General features: G+C 48.1%; 1 protein-coding gene across 2 annotated transcripts in view; it reads left to right on the top strand.

Moving 5' to 3' along the window:
* The first annotated feature begins 1,728 nt into the window (after positions 1 to 1,728).
* Positions 1,729 to 17,992, top strand: part of LOC142311807 (breast cancer anti-estrogen resistance protein 3 homolog) — a 39,446-nt gene continuing 23,182 nt past the window's right edge. The window contains exons 1-4 of one of the 2 annotated variants that reach the window (XM_075350560.1): positions 1,729 to 1,799; positions 8,081 to 8,275; positions 10,755 to 10,915; positions 17,593 to 17,969. In XM_075350560.1, the coding sequence (XP_075206675.1) occupies positions 10,808 to 10,915; positions 17,593 to 17,969 (485 nt within the window). In that variant the 5' untranslated portion in view covers positions 1,729 to 1,799; positions 8,081 to 8,275; positions 10,755 to 10,807. The remainder of the gene's footprint in view (positions 1,800 to 8,080; positions 8,276 to 10,754; positions 10,916 to 17,592; positions 17,970 to 17,992) is intronic. The other variant, XM_075350561.1, reaches the window with a different exon arrangement.

Below are 17,992 nucleotides of genomic sequence, written 5' to 3'. Positions count from 1 at the left end.
GACGAGGCCGAGGGACGATCCAACAGGTTTATTAACATGAATACAAGAACAGCACACGATAAGTCCACGTAAAACAGATTCGGGGGCCCTTCCCGACAATCCTCGGACCGGATAACAAAGCAATCGTCCTTACAGTAGTCCAAAGAGTTCCACACAATCCCACGGGCCGCCACACAGGCCTAGCTCCATCCGTGTCCACAGCCACCCAGGCTGGGGCTCCTGCTCTCTTCAAGTTTCAGCTCACTCTGAAGTTACAAAAAGGGAAAAGCATTGTCTGTGCTCCTTGACCAGCCCACCATGTTCAGGGGGTGGGGGTCACACATCCTATCATCAATGGTTTGGTCCATCACAGGGCTCCAATATGTCTGCCAGCCACAGTAGATGAAGGGATCCCCTGCTGTGCAGAACAATGACTATTCCTTCACTGGCCAATGCAATTACAGCTTAGATACACAACTCTGGAAAGAAGAGGACAGGCTATTTACATAATCACATTAGATGCCAAGACTACAATTGTATGAGAGAGACACATTGAGACCAGTAGCTCCCCCAAGGAAATACATGAATTACAACTTATACAACCAGGGAAATATGCATATCATGACATAGTATCACAGCATATACAGTGAGAGGGTAAATTACATCTTCACACCTACCTTCTTCCGACACCCGTCATTACACCTACCCTCTGTGGCCTGGCCCTGCTTGCGGAGGGTCTCACATCCAGGCTGCCATTAACACCAGCCCCAGTAGTGAAAACTGTGCAGCGGCGGCTCCATCCACATAGCCGCAAACCGCAAGTGGCGTCACGTGTGAACATTATTCAAATCCCCTGTAAATAAAACCCCTTTTCAAAAAGCACCCACGGCACGGTACCGGGCAACGGCCACCAAAGTGACATTCTCCAGTTATACACCGCCCAGGACCGAGTACCCCATAACCCTGGGCGACACACATGTGCATAACTCCAACAGCAGAATAGTGAGTGCAGCTCTTAAGTAAAATACAGGATGTATCTCAGGATTAGTATAAGCTAAGTAATGTAATGTACGGTATGTACACAGTGACTCCAGCTGCAGAATAGTAAGTGCAGCTCTGGAGTATAATACAGGATATAACTCAGGATCAGTACAGGATAAGTAATGTAATGTATGTATACCGTGACTCCACCAGCAGAATAGAGAGTGCAGCTCTGGAGTATAATACAGGATGTAACTCAGGATCAGTACAGGATAAGTAATGTATGTACACAGTGACTGCACCAGCAGAATAGTGAGTGCAGCTCTAGAGTATAATACAGGATGTAACTCAGGATCAGTACAGGATAAGTAATATAATGTATGTACACAGTGACTCCACCAGCAGAATAGTGAGTGCAGCTCTGGAGTATTATAAGGATGTAACTCAGGATCAGTCCAGGATAAGTAATGTAATGTATATACACAGTGACTCCACCAGCAGAATAGTGAGTGCAGCTCTGGAGTATAATACAGGATATAACTCAGAGTCAGGATCAGTAATGTAATGTATGTACACAGTGACACAGATTTCCCCATGACTGTGAATAATCCTGGATCCGGCTGAGGTAGGACAGTGGGGTGCGCCCACCTGATGGCAGATGCTGCGGGCTCAGTCATTGTGTGGCCAGGGATGGTCCAGCCACCCGCATTCCTAATGAGAAAGTCAGGAAGGCGTCCAGGAAAGGGAGGGCTTGTTGTTGTCAGTGCAGAGTATGCACGGCTCGGGCACTGCTCACCATCGCCTGCACAGGAGGCACCTCACAGGACAAGATCTTTGGGGTAGGTGAGATGTAGAGTATGAGGTGGGGGTCTGCACACTCCATGGCATTGTTCTAGATACCTTAGATATAACCCCTACTGGCTGATGTAGAACTACAAGCCTCATTATGCCCTCTGTACATGCTGAGACTTGTAGTACCGAGCAGTTGGGTAAGGTGCCACATGGCTTTTTTACTTCTAAGGCTTTTAGATGCCTGATGAAGCCTTGTTGGCAGGCTTCATGTTTTATAAGAATATATGGTGGGGTATTCTGGCACTTGTGGTTCTACAACCGATAAGACGACAGAAATCTATGCGTGTAAGTAGCTGATGTTTAATCCTCTACATATAAGATTATGGCAGTCATATTGCCGCCTCTTAGTTATGTAGCCAATGGAATCTCATTTACTATAGTATGCTTGCCATGTGTTATCACTTTCACCCAAATGCCCCATCTAATGGTGTGCACAGACACTGACAGACAGCACACGCCTCATGTCACCGAGCTGCACCATGTACTGTAGCTTTAAGAATAAACTGCTGAATTCCTGCGCTGCCACCTGAGGCTACAGTAATATTCCCCAGCCTCCAGCACTGGGATTACAGCTCTGAAGCGTGTGCAGGGGAGGGTATCACATACCAGGGGCTTAGATACCCCCACCCAGCAGATATCACGCATGTGTGGTTAGATACACAGTTCAGCAGAAAGTTTCACACATGGCAGGATTAGATACACAGTTCAGCAGACAGCATCACACATAGTAGGCTTAGATACACAGTTCAGCAGACAGTATCACACATGGTAGGCTTAGATACAGAGTTCAGCAGACAGTATCACACATGGTAGGCTTAGATACAAAGTTCAGCAGACAGTATCACACATGGTAGGCTTAGATACAAAGTTCAGCAGACAGTATCACACATGGTAGGCTTAGATACAAAGTTCAGCAGACAGCATCACACATGGTAGGCTTAGATACACAGTTCAGCAGACAGTATCACACATGGTAGGCTTAGATACAAAGTTCAGCAGACAGTATCACACATAGTAGGCTTAGATACAAAGTTCAGCAGACAGTATCACACATAGTAGGCTTCGATACAGAGTTCAGCAGACAGTATCACACATAGTAGGCTTAGATACAAAATTCAGCAGACAGTATCACACATAGTAGGCTTAGATACAGAGTTCAGCAGACAGTATCACACATGGTAGGCTTAGATACAGAGTTCAGCAGACAGTATCACACATGGTAGGCTTAGATACAGAGTTCAGCAGACAGTATCACACATGGTAGGCTTAGATGCACAGTTCAGCAGACAATATCACACATGGTAGGCTTAGATACACAGTTCAGCAGACAGTATCACACATAGTAGGCTTAGATACAGAGTTCAGCAAGCAGTATCACACATGGTAGGCTTAGATACAGAGTTCAGCAGACAGTATCACACATGGTAGGCTTAAGGTCCAGTCACACTAAGCAACTTACCAGCGATCCCAACAACGATAGGGATCGCTGGTAAGTTGCTAGGAGGTTGCTGGTGAGATGTCACACTGCAACGCTCCAGCGATCCCACCAGCAACCTGACCTGGCAGGGATCGCTGGAGCGTGGCTACACAAGTTGCTGGTGAGCTCACCAGCAACCAGTGACAAGCCCCCAGCGCCGCGTGGAAGATGCTGCGCTTGGTAACTAAGGTAAATATCGGGTAACCAACCCGATATTTACCTTGGTTACCACCGCACGGAGCTACAAGTGCAGAGAGCAGGGAGCAGCGAACACTGAGTGCTGGCTCCCTGCTCTCCTAGTTACAGCACACATCAGGTTAATTACAGGATGTGTGCTGCAGCTACATGTGCACAGAGCAGGGAGCAGCGCACACTGCTTAGCGCTGGCTCCCTGCTCTCCTAGTTACAGCACACATGGGGTTAATTTCCCGATGTGTGCTGTAGCTACACGTGCAGAGAGCAGGGAGCAGCGCACAATGCTTAGGCTACTTTCACACATCCGGTTTGAGCCCTGCGGCTCAATCCGGCTGTGAAAACTATGCAACGGATGCGGTGAAAACACCGCATCCTTTGCATAAGTTTTTACATGCGGCCGGTCCGGTTTTTTCCGGTTGCGGCATGCTACTGAGCATGCGCAGTGGAAAATACCGCATGCGGCGACCGGATGCGGTTTTTTCCGCATCGCGCCGCATCCGGCCTCCATAGGGATGCATTGAAAAATGCGCCGCAGCGGCCGGATGCGGCGCGATGCGGTGTTTTTTGCCGGAGCAAAAAACGTTGCAGGGTACGTTCGATCCGGCCGCCGCATCGGCTAAATCTGCCGCATGCGGCAAAAACCGGACCGAACGCAAGCCCCTACGGCACAATGCGGCACTAATGTAAGTCAATGCAAAAAAAAACCGCAATCGGCGTTACAAAAGCCGGTTGCGGTTTTTCTGCAGAACGCCGTATTGTGCCGCAGAGCAAAAGTCCGGATGTGTGAAAGTACCCTAAGCGCTGGCTCCTTGCTCTCCTAGTTACAGCACACATCGGGTTAATTACCCGATGTGTGCTGCAGCTACATGTGCACAGAGCAGGGAGCAGCGCACAATGCTTAGCGCTGGCTCCCTGCTGTCCTAGCTACAGCACACATCGGGTTAATTAACCCGATGTGTGCTGCAGCTACATGTGCACAGAGCAGGAGCCGGCACTGACAGTGAGAGCGGAGGAGGCTGGTATCAAAGGTAAATATCGGGTAACCAAGGACAGGGCTTCTTGGTTACCCGATGTTTACATTGGTTACCAGCCTCCGCAGAAGCCGGCTCCTGCTCACTGCACATTTAGTTGTTGCTCTGTCGCTGTCACACACAGCGATCTGTGCTTCACAGCGGGACAGCAACAACTAAAAAATGGCCCAGGACATTCAGCAACAACCAACGACCTCACAGCAGGGGCCAGGTTGTTGCTGGATGTCACACACAGCAACATCGCTAGCAACGTCACAAAAGTTGTTCGTTAGCAGCGATGTTGCTAGCGATGTTGCTTAGTGTGACGGGGCCTTTAGTTACAGTGGCTCAGCAGACATCACACTTGATAACATTACATTCAGCAGCTCAATAAACAATATCACACATGATAAGCTTAGATACACAATTACCAGACAGTATCACACATGATAGGCTTAGATGTATCACACTATCAGAAATGATAGGCTTAAGCGGGCTTTACACGCTACGACATCGCTAATGCGGAGTCGTTGGGGTCACGGAATTCGTGACGCACATCCGGCCGCATTAGCGATGCCGTTGCGTGTGACATCGATTAGCGATTTTGCATCGTTGCAAAACAGTGAAAAATCGCTAATCGGCGACACGGGGGTCCATTCCCAATTATCGTTACTTCAGCAGTAACGAGGTTGTTCCTCGTTCCTGCGGCAGCACACATCGCTGCGTGTGACGCCGCAGGAGCGAGGAAGCTCTCCCTACCTGCCTCCCGGCCGCTATGCGGAAGGAAGGAGGTGGGCGGGATGTTACGTCCCGCTCATCTCCGCCCCTCCGCTGCGATTGGGCGGCGGTTCAGTGACGTTTCAGTGACGTCGCTGTGACGCCGCATGGACCGCCCCCTTAGAAAGGAGGCGGTTCGCCCGTCACAGCGACGTCGCCGGACAGGTAAGTATGTGTGACGGCTCTGGGCGATGTTGTGCGGCACGGGCAGCGATATGCCCGTGTCGCGCAACAGATGGGGGCGGGTACCCACACTAGCGATATCGGGACCGATATCGCAGTGTGTAAAGTAGCCTTTAGATACACAGCTCAGTAGGCAGTACCATACATTGTCAGATTAGATCACAGCAGCTCAGCAGACTGTATCACACATGATATGCTTAGCTACAGCAGACAATCTGACACATAATAGGCTAAGGTACACAGTTCAGCAGAAAGAATCATGCAAGAGAGGCTTAGATACCACAGCTCCACAGCACAGTATCATACATGATAGGTTTAGATACACAGCTGATCAGACAACATTACAGGATAGGCTGCAGATTGTGTCTCACATAATGGGCTTAGATACAGCAGCTCAGCAGACAGTATCAGACATGATAGGCTGGGATAAATACTCAGCAAATTGTATCCCACATCATGGTCTTAGATACACAGCTGAGCAGACAAAATCACATGATAGGCTGAGATACTGATTATATAGCTTCCCCTATGATGGGCTTAAAGCTGGTGTCACACTAAACGACAGCGACAACGACGTCGCTGTTACGTCACCATTTTCGGTGACGTAACAGCGACCTTGTAAGTCGCTGTTATGATCGCTGCTTAGCTGTCAAACACAGCAGAAGCAGCGATCATAAGGTCGCTGTGCTACATGTTCAGAGAGCAGGGAGCCGCGCTTAGCGCTGGCTCCTTGCTCTCCTGCAGCACACATCGGGTTAATTAACCCGATGTGTGCTGCAGCTACATGTCACAGTTCAGAGAGCAGGGAGCCGCGCTTAGCGCTGGCTCCTTGCTCTCCTGCAGCACACATCGGGTTAATTAACCCGATGTGTGCTGCAGCTACATGTCACAGTGCAGAGAGCAGGGAGCCGCGCGCACTGCTTAGCGCTGGCTCCTTGCTCTCCTTGCTACAGTATACATCGGGTTAATTACCCGATGCATACTGCAGCCACATGTCACAGTGCAGGAGCCGGCGCTGTCAGCAAGAGCTGAGGCTGGTAACCAGCGTAAACATCGGGTAACCAGGGAAAGGTCTTCCCTTGGTTACCCGATGTTTACGCTGGTTACAGCTTACCGCAGCTGCCAGTGCCGGCTCCTGATCGCTTCATTTCGTCGCTCTCTCGCTGTCACACACAGCGATGTGTGTGTCACAGCGGGAGAGTGACGACCAAAAAATGAAGCTGGACATTCAGCAACGACCGGCGACCTCACAGCAGGGGCCAGGTCGTTGCTGGATGTCACACACAGCGACAGCGACGGGACGTCGCTGCAACGTCACAGAAAATGGTGACGTAGCAGCGACGTCGTTGTCGTCGTCGTTATGTGTGACACCAGCTTAAGATACAGCAGCTTTGTAGACGGTATAACACATGATAGTGTGATACGGTATATCTATGTCTGCACTAACCTGAGAGATCTCTCCTTTATCGTGTTTGGATTCCATGTGCTGGTTTTATATGTATTTGTGGAATACATTTTTCTGATTTTAGCAGCTTTTGGATGCTGGATTTTTTTGTTTTCTATGTCTGTCATTGGAATAAAAAAATCTGTAACATTCTGTGTTGGTAAAGTAGAAAGTCTTGGAACGTTCTTGAATATTGGGAACAGCAGACACATGATAACATGGCCGCCGGGAGGTGGTGACCCTCTTACATGTTATTATTAATAGAGCAGTGATTGTAATACATGCAGAGGTGACAGGGGCAGGGAGGACACTGGAGGGTGCAGGGAGGACACGGGGGGGTGCAGGGAGGACACTGGGGGTGCAGGGAGGACACAAGGGAGGACACTGGAGAGCACACTAGGGGTCCAGGGAGGACACTGGAAGTACAAGGATGACACTGGGGGTGCAGGGAGGACACTGGGGATGCAGGGATGACACTGGGGAGGACATTAGTAGTGCAGGGAGGACACTGGGGGTGCAGGGTTGACACTGGGGAGGACACTGGGGGTGCAGGGTTGACACTGGGGAGGACACTAGGGGTGCAGGGAGGACACTAGGGAGGATACTGGGGTGTAGGGATGACACTGTGGGTGCATGGATGACACTGGAGGTGCAGGGAGAACACTGGGGGTGGGAGGGAACACACTGAGGGTGCAGGGGGAACACACTGGGGGTGCAGGGAGAACACACTGGGGGTACAGGGGGAACACACTGGGGGTGCAGGGAGAACACACTGGGGGTGCAGGGGGAACACACTGAGGGTGCAGGGGAACACACTGGGGGTGCAGGGAGAACACACTGGGGGTGCAGGGAGAACACACTGGGGGTGCAGGGGGAACACACTGGGGGTGCAGGGGGAACACACTGAGGGTGCAGGGGGAACACACTGGGGGTGCAGGGAGAACACACTGGGGGTGCAGGGGGAACACATGGTTAGACACTGGGTGCAGGGAGAACACTGGGGTGTTATGACAGATGCTTTCTGTAGGAATGTCCTTTCCTCCTGAGATTCCTTGCTGTGTGTCTGGACTTGCTTGCTGCCGCCTCTCGCACCTGTGATGTCAGTGGGGTGTGATTTCCTCGCCCCATCTCTGACGGTTAATGATTAAGAGCCTGACAATGGAATGTGCTTTTTAAAACCAGCAGGAGCTGCGCCCCGCACCAGCACCCCGCACCAGCACCCCGCACCGTGACACCCGATGTTACCACCATTGGTCCGGGAGCCGAGGCTCACAATGTATTCCTGAAATACAAGAAACGCAGCGGATGGGGGGCTGCAGTAAGGAAAGTGCCTGGTGAATAAACTGCTGTGCTGGCATCTAAAAAGCCAATACAATCGTAAGTAAATATATTAAGTCCTGCAGCTTTCTAATATACAGTACTTTGCATTTCATTCCTTAAGGCCACGTTTCACTAAGCGACATCGCTAGCGATATCGCTGCTCAGTCACGGTTTTTGTGACGTAGCAGCGATGTTGCTAGCGATGTTGCTGTGTGTGACATCCAGCAACAACCTGGCCCCTGCTGTGAGGTCGCTTTTTGTTGCTGAATGTACTGGACCATTTTTTTGGTCGTTGCTCTCCCGCTGTGAACATCGCTGTGTTTGACAGCGAGAGAGCAACGATCTGAATGTGCAGGGAGCCTGCTTCTGCGGACGCTGGTAACCAAGGTACACATCGGGTAACCAAGCAAAGCGCTTTGCTTGGTTACCCGATATTTACCTTGGTTACCAGCGTCCGCAGCTTCTAGAAGCCGGCTCCCTGCACACGTAGCCAAGGTACACATCGGGTAACGATAAGCAAAGCGCTTTGCTTAGTAACCCGATGTGTACTATGGTTACCAAGCACAGCGTCATTACATGGGTCACTGGTGGCTGATCTCTGATCGCTGTGGAGAGCTGCCTGATTGACAGCTCACCAGCGACCATGTAGCGACGCTCCAGCGATTTCTGCCACGTCAGATCGCTGGTGGGATCGCTGGAGCGTCGCAAAGTGTGACGGTACCTTTAGCTCTTTCAAGGTCTGTTCTTGCAGTCAGTGAATGAAAACTTGCATTTACATATAAAGGCTAAAATGTATCTAGAGGAAGACTTGTCACCAGCTCAAAAGTGTCCAGTTTTTTCTCTTATTTTCCCCTCTGTCCCCCTGAGTATTCTGTCCTTTTCTCTAAATCCACCATATGGTTCCAGAGATATGTGCCTTTTTTTATTTAGTGCTATTTTTATGGTCTTTCCAGGAGGCGTGACTAATATGCTAATTATGCAGAGCAGACTAATGACACGCCCCCAGATTATCTGTTAGCCACGCCTCCCTTGAAGGCCATAACAATTTGCAGTGATTTAAAGAAGGCCCAAATCTCTGGAACCGTAGAGCAGATGTAAAAAAATAGTACAATTGTAACAAACCCTGGTTTCCCCATTCACTGACAGCAAGCAGAGATCTTAACATTCCTGAGCTTTTGGGAGGTGGGGATCTGTCAGACACAGTCACGCACAGATGAGACAATGTGTATGTAATGAACGGGCTCCATCACTCTGCAGAATATGGGGGGCTGTTGGGTCCCCACCAATTCTAATTTTTAAAATGCATCATGGGTGTTTACATTTCAAGAAAATCTCTTTAAGTATGTAAAATATGTCAGGGATTAAATAGTTAAACCAAAGTCCTGTAGATCTGTACTGATTAGATTAGAGAACTAGAATTTCCACATTCTTACTGCAAGACATAGTGGAAGCAAACAAGAGTCTATAACGGAAAGAAGCAGAAGGCAGAAGACGGGAGGTGATCCTAAAGCGGGCTTTGCACGCTGCGATATCGCTAATGCGGAGTCGTTGGGGTCACGGAATTTGTGACGCACATCCGGCCGCATTAGCGATGTTGCTGCGTGTGACACCGATAAGCGATTTTGCATCGTTGCAAAAACGTGCAAAATCGCTAATTGGCGACATGGGGGTCCATTCTTAAAAATCGTTACTGCAGCAGTAACGAAGTTGTTCCTCGTTCCTGCGGCAGCACACATCGCTGCGTGTGACACCGCAGGAACGAGGAACCTCCCCTTACCTGCCTCCCGGCCGCTATGAGGAAGGAAGGAGGTGGGCGGGATGTTACGTCCCGCTCATCTCCGCCCCTCCGCTGCTATTGGGCGGCGGTTCAGTGACGCTTCAGTGACGTCGCTGTGACGCCGCACGGACCGCCCCCTTAGAAAGGAGGCGGTTCGCCCGTCACAGTGACGTCGCCGGACAGGTAAGTATGTGTGACGGCTGTTGTGCGACACGGGCAGCGATTTGCCCGTGTCGCGCAACAGATGGGGGCGGGTACCCACACTAGCGATATCGGGACCGATATCGCAGTGTGTAAAGTAGCCTTTACACAAAGGTCCAAATATCCTGCAGAGCCATACTGACAAAATTCTCCCTGCCTGCACTCACCACTAGGGGGAGCTTACGCATACAGTGTATCTGTTGAAAACAATAATGGAACATGTACATGAAAATTGCAACATACAAATATTGTTATATTTTTATATTATGCAGTATATATATTTATATTCTATATTTTATATTATAGGAATTTGTAGCTTCGTATCTAGAAAACTCAACTTCCACAGCTATATTTATTACAGAATTATCAGGGCAGAGTATTGGATGTTAACACTACCGTACAATTGTCTCCATATGTTAGACCGAGACCATCCCAACTCCAGGGAGATCATTCCTTCCTTATAAAGAGCCAAAGGGATGGGCTGCACAACAACAAGGCTTGGTTTTATAAAACTGTGCAAGTAGCCAAATATATTGATTCATGCTATGTACAAATCAGGGAAAGAAGACTGCTGCCACATTTCCTGAGGTTCTGATGTCGTAGATTGAAAGATGCCGTCTCCAATAGAAGCTTTTAAGAAAGAGCTAGAGGAGGAGCTGAAGCTCAGCAGTGAAGACCTACGGAGTCATGCATGGTACCATGGACCTCTCTCCAGACAGGTGAGTACATGGCATCATGCAGGAGCCATGTGGTATAACTGGGATTGTGGATCAGATAGATATTGTATGTAATTTGTATTAATTGGCACTGCATGGTGGTATTACCGTATTTTTCGGACTATGAGACGCACCCTGGTTTTAGAGAAGGAAAATAGAAAAATAAAATTTTAAGCAAAAAATGTGGCCATGACACACTGTTATGGGCCGAGGATCTGCTGCTGACACTGTTATGGGAGTAATGTCCCCAAATTCTGTACTAAGGTACCCCATCCTGGTAATGGTCCTCCTGCCTTGTATATGATCCCCATCCTTGTATATATGTCCCTCATCCTGGTATAGCTCCCTTCCTGATAAATACCCCCATCCTGCTATATACCGCCACTCTGGTATAGACCCCCATCCTGCTACATAGCGCCATCCTGGTATATGCCCTCATCCTGCTATATACCCCTATCCTGCTATATACCGCCACCCTGGTATAGACCCCCATCCTGCTACATAGCGTCATCCTGGTATATGCCCTCATCCTGCTATATACCCCTATCCTGCTATATACTGCTATCCTGGTATATATCCCCATCCTGCTATATACTGCCATCCTGGTATATGCCCTCATCCTGCTATATACCGCTATCCTGGTATATACCCCCATCCTGCTACATAGCGCCATCCTGGTATATGCCCTCATCCTGCTATATATCCCTATCCTGCTATATACTGCTATCCTGGTATATATCCCCATCCTGCTATATACTGCCATCCTGGTATATGCCCTCATCCTGCTGTATACCGCTATCCTGGTATATACCCCCATCCTGCTACATAGCGCCATCCTGGTATATGCCCTCATCCTACTATACCAATCAAGAAATAACGTCTGGAACACCATTCTGAGTCTGAACTGGGTGCAAAAACCTAAAAAATCTACACTATATGGAGAGAAGGTATGCACGCCAGTGACTATGTAAGGGTATATATGAAAAGCAGAAACTGCTGTGAATATTGACATAAAAAATCCAATAGCTATATGTAAGAATGAAAATATGAAAAATGGAATCTGCATTACTGCCATGAACATATGAATAAAGAGAAATTTAGCTTTTGAATTGATCAATACAATAGAGCCCCAACACTACGCCAAAGTATTTCTCTACGTTGGGGTCCCTAGCTTGTGTGTGTCCTCTCATGCAATTAAAAAATATTTTTCATATTTTCATTCTTACATATAGCTATTGGATTTTTTCATGTCAGTATTCACACAGCAGTTTCTGCTTTTCATATATTCCCCTTACATAGTCACTGGTGTGCATACCTTCTCTCCATAAAGTATAGATTTTTTAGGTTTTTGCACCCAGGTCAGACTCAGAATGGTATTCCAGACGTTATTTCTTGATTGATTTGTAGTCTTTCGTTTGTGAACCCGGCCCCACCACACCTATTGCCAGTCCACATTATACGCATATATAGCCTGGGTCTCAGCTTCCCAACACAGTAAGTTTTTTTTTAACTGCATGAGAGGACACACACAAGCTAGGGACCCCAACGTAGAGAAATACTTTGGCGTAGTGTTGGGGCTCTGTTGTATTGATCAATTCAATAGCTAAATTTCTTTTTATTCATATGTTCATGGCAGTAATGCAGATTCCATTTTTCATATTTTCACTCTTACATATAGCTATTGGATTTTTCATGTCAGTATTCACACAGCAGTTTTTGCTACTCATCCTGCTATATACCCCCATCCTGCTATATACTGCTGTCCTGGTATATACCCCCATCCTGGTATATACTTCCATCCTGGTATATACTGCCATCCTGGTATATGCCCTCATCCTGCTATATACCCCCATCCTGGTGTATATACTGCCATCCTGGTATATGCCCTCATCCTACTATATACCCCATCCTGCTATATGGCTGCATCCTGTGGCACACAAAAAAAATAAACGTTTATACTCACCTTTCCTCACTCCCTGCAGCATCGCTCGTCTTCCTGTCTGCTGGCCCGCTGATGTGTGTAGAGAGCGGTGAGCACAGGATGGATGTCATCGCTGTGCGCACTGCTAGTCTCCAGGAGGACATCGCGATGCTGCATTCAACGGTGATGGGTGAGTATACCGTATTTATTCACTGCCCCCCGCGCTGATGATGCGCGGGGAGCAGTGAATACAGCCGCACATGATCACTCCAGGCTGTAGTTGCCAGGGGTAATCACGCGAGCCGGCTGTTAATTATGCGCACATCCCCCGCCCATCGTCCCGCCCACCTGTCAGCGCTGGCTTCAGATGAGAGATGATGGGCGTGCATATGAAATGAGCGGGCCCAGGTGGTCACAGCAGGCGCTGCCTGCACATGCCGCCGATGACCCGCTCCACTGCAGCACCCTCATTCCCCGCAGCCCTACATTCAGACTATAAGACGCACCCCCCAACTTTCCCCCAACATTTGGGGGGGGGAGTGCGTCTTATAGTCCGAAAAATACCGTATGTAGTATAATTCATTTTTTGCATTATATGTTGGTAGCATTACGTTGTTACACTGATGAGCAAAAGGATAATAATGTTTTGAACTTTTTACTTTCAGGCTCCCTATCTCACCATCCTCTACAGGTTCGAGCATAAGACTACCTTCATTTTATGTGTGAGATAGCCAATATGAGTGTCTATAAAATGACGGTAGTCTCACGCTCAAAGCTGTAGTGGATGGTAAAACATGGAGCCTGAAAGTCAAACGTTCAACACATTGTTACCCTTTTGCTTCTCACTGTATATTAAGTTGCGATATTATGGTTGTGTTAAGGTGCGGCATTAGAGTATTATGGGGCATAATATATCGCTGTATTGTTATTTTTATCTTGTGGTACTGTCTGGGTGTTTTCTGCACCGAATTCTTTAAAATAGTGCACACAGGTTGATGAAGATTTTTTTTTTGTCTTTTTACCTATTTTTGTACATTTTTAGAGCAAGAAGTCACATGATATTTTAAAATATTTTCAACAACACAAAAATAAAATTGAACAGTTTGTTATATACAATTGCTAACTGGACTGTAGCTGCACAAAAATGTTGCAACATTTCGTAAAGTTGCAGATTATGAATTGGGATAAAGAAAACCAGGGCCAAAATGCCAAATAAAATGAAAACTGACAAATCCGAGCAAAGTTAAAGGATTATTCCTATCTCCATGATCCTAACCCAATATGTAGTAGGTGTAATAATAATGATAATAATAATAATAATATTAGCAAATACCTCCAGTTATAAATCTAGTATAGTTCTCTTGATTAGTCATGTCTCTTACCTCATGTGCAGGGCATTACTAATGTACCCATGGTTATGACCACTCATATAGTGACAGTTAAGGCCCCGTCACACACAACGAGATCGCTAACGAGATCGTTGCTGAGTCACAGTCTCTGTGACACAGTAACGATCTTGCCAGCGATCTCGTTATGTGTGACACCTACCAGCGATCAGGCCCCTGCTGTGAGATCGCTAGTCGTTGCCGAATAGTCCGGACCATTTTCTTCAAAGGCAATGTCCTGCTGGGCAGGACGCATCGCTGTGTTTAACACCTACCAAGGACCTCCTAACACAGTCCCAACGCCCGCCGAGATCGTTATACAGGTCGCTGATCGTTACTGCGTCGTTGGTAAGGCCTGACTGTGTGACATCTCACCAGCGACCTCACAGCGACTTACCAGTGATCCTTATCAGGTCGTATCGTTGTCAGGATCGCTGGTAAGTCGTTGTGTGTGACTGGGCCTTTAGTTGCTTGTGGTCTTAACCATGGATACCTAAGCTAGAATGCCCTACTCACAGGTTAAGTGACTTAGCTAATCAGGGATACTACTACTATCAGGAATACTATACTACATTTTGACTTACTGGCCGCCCCGGCCGGACCCCATTCTCCCCTGTTTCTTTGCAGCCTTCCATGTGCACTCCTGTCTTCGTCCCCACCCGGAACCTGTACATGCTGCACAGGGTTCTAGGGAGTGCAGCTAAGACGTGCACGCGCACACCGACCATCCTCTTAAAGGGCAGGCACGCTATTCCCAGGAAATGCCTCTCAGCATATGGCTGGGAGACACTGTGTTTTTAAGGCATCCTCCCATTAGGGAAGGTGCCTGCGCAACATCTTTAGTTAGTCAGTCAGTCTGCTACCTAAGTAGTTGTCAGGTCCTGAGCTCCTGCCCTGTTATCCCTGTGTCAGCTTCCTGTACCTGCTTTCCCATACCTGTCTGTTCCTGACGTGCCCACCATTCCGGTCTGTACCCAACTACCTCAGTCACCCTTGTACCCATCTATACCAGAGTCTGTCACCTGTCCTGGGGGTCACCTGCCGCTCACTGCCCTTAGACCAGCTATAAGCGTCACAGTTTGCGCAGGTCATGTACTATGCTGACTCTGCCACCATTTTCGCTGCCAATGCTGTATCAGGAGATGTCGCAGATGAGGGAACAGCAAAAGCAGATACTGTCCTATCTGCCTATTGTCAACACCCGTCTGAACGACCTGGTCCTGGCTGGTTACTCGGCATCTATTCAGCGTGCAGCTCCGACACCAGCAAAATCTTCTCCCTGTTTGTCTGCTCTACCTCAATTTAACGGCGATCCTAAGCAGTGCCGAGGCTCCATCAATCAGTACTTCCTGCACTTTGAACTTTTGCCACATCGGTTCCTTTCGGAGCAGGCCAAAGTGGCATTCCTGATGTCCTCGGCAAGGAGGCTCTCTCTTGGATCAATCTCCGCTGTGGGAAAGAAGAGATTCGGTCACCTTGCACGTCCTGGACTTTCTTAAGGTATTCAGGAAAGTTTTCGACGAACTAGGTTGTGTCGCCTCTGCTGCGTCCTTCCTACTGCAGTTATTTCAGGGCGTGCAGATTGTCTGCTAGTTTGCGGTACAATTCTGCACTCTCCCTTCAGAACTTGGCTGGAGTAATCAGGCGCTGGTGGCTCCCCTTTGGGAAGACTTTTCTGGAAAAATTAAAGATAAACTGTCTGGCTGTAATATTCCTGCTGCGTTGGATGAACTCATTTTCTTGGCTACCAGGGTCGACCTTAGGTTCCAGGAGCGATCCATGGAGGTCAAGCATGATAGGGGATCTATACATCTGGCTCCCTGCGTCCAGAGGCCACCGCTGTCCCAGTTTTTGGTTGCCGCTCCTGCTCCTGAACCCATGGAGATTGACCATCTCAAGATGTCGGACCAACGTACAGACTACTGTCATGCTATGGGACTGTATTTGTATTGTGGAGATAGAGAACACTTCATTCATGTACGCATGTCCCGTAAGGCCGCAAAAATATGTGGTTCCTGAAGCTCCAGTGACGCCTACTGTGGAAGTTGGTGTGGTCTTCTTTCTGGGCCCAGGAAGGAGCCCCTCCATCAGCCGCCTTCCAGACCTCCCCATCCATTGGCCATGTCTTCACTTTCCATCTCTGAAGACAAGTTGCAGGAGAAGAAACCTCCTTCTGGCCTGGCGAAGAGGGGGCGTAAAGAAGGGGTGTACTGTAGCGTCGGCGTCCCTGCAGAGATGTCAACTTACCACGCCGGCCAGGTACTATTCTCCCCTGCTGCCGCACGACCTTCCACATGCTCGCCTGCCTTCCTACCCTCCGGGGCCCTGCACAGGGTTCCCCAGAGTGCACCTAAGACGTGCAGGACAGGCGCGCTATTTCCAGGAAATGCATCTCAACCTGTGGCTGAGACACATTGTGTATTTAAGGCATCCCCCCATTAGGGGAGGTGCCTGCGCAACACCTTTAGTTAGCCAGTAAGTTTGCTACATACAGTAGCTAGTTGTTAGGTCCTGAGCTCCTGCCCTGTTATCCCTGTGACTGTTTCTTGTATCTGTTTTCCCATACCTGTCTATCCCTGACATCCCTACCATTCCTGTCCGTACCCGCCTGACTCAGTCACCCCACCTTTGGCCACTTTGTTAAACCCATCCCACTAAAGGCTAAGCACGGGTGTTCCCTGTCGTCCAGTGGGTCCACTAATCCTGCTTGCTGCCCCTGCACCGGCCACAAGCGTTACACGTTTCCATTTGGAGGTATCTGCTAATATTATTATTATTATTATTATTATTATTATTATTATTATTACACCTACTACATATTGGGATGGGATCTTGGAGATGAGAATAACCTTAAATTAAAATAAAGTGCAAATTAAATTATAAATAAGCCACAAATAGTCACTGTTAGAACTATTTTACCTTTTTTAAGGTGCAAAGAATATAATTAATCAGAGCACTTATGTCCCAATTCATCATTGGGGTTTTTTTTGTTTTTTTTTGCTTTTAATTTGAGTGTGGTATAATAGTATAATATAGAGCACAAGATCCTGATTACAGGGATGTGTTACTCATTAGACTGTGTGCTGTAGTTTCAATATAATCAGTATTTCATTAGCAGGAGATAAAAACAGGACTACATATCACTTGCAGACCAGTCAGGTTAATCTATGTAACCCCTCCCCCACCACTGATTAGCAGCTTGCTGATAATTCAGAGTGTATGCAGGAAACTGCCAGTTAGTGGTGTGTGCGAAGTTATACACAGCTCAGCATTAGCACTGCTACATCTATATTTAAAAATCAAGGAAACTATCAAAACTACACCCTGCCTCCCAGTAAATGGTTAAAATTTGAGATTGTTCCTTTTGCCCACAGGAGGCAGAGAAACTTCTGCAGACAGATGGAGATTTCTTAATCCGTGACTCACTCTCCTCCCCTGGAGACTATGTCCTGAGTTGTGTCAGCTCCATGCAGGTCCTCCACTTTAAGATCATCGCCGTCACCCTGCGTCCACGTCAAGGCATCTCCCGGGTTCTTTACCAGCTGGAGCAAGACCAATTTAACAACATTCCCGCTCTTGTTCGCTCCTATGTTGGTGATAAGAAAACAGTGTCTGAGTCTTCAATGGCGGTTATCGTGAATCCCATCAACAGGACTGTACCTATCAGTGTGCTAAGGGGGAGGCAAGATTCTCAGAGGGCAAATAAAGAAAACCGGAGGAGTCTTCACCTGGCCGACAGCAGCTTGATACGGTAAAAAATCTTTAAGTCATGAT

This window comes from Anomaloglossus baeobatrachus, chromosome 5 (genome assembly GCF_048569485.1).
Source record: "Anomaloglossus baeobatrachus isolate aAnoBae1 chromosome 5, aAnoBae1.hap1, whole genome shotgun sequence".
Classification (NCBI taxonomy): domain Eukaryota; kingdom Metazoa; phylum Chordata; class Amphibia; order Anura; family Aromobatidae; genus Anomaloglossus; species Anomaloglossus baeobatrachus.
The sequence above is the reverse complement of the archived record's forward strand: the minus strand, read 5'-3'. Positions and strand labels throughout refer to the sequence as shown.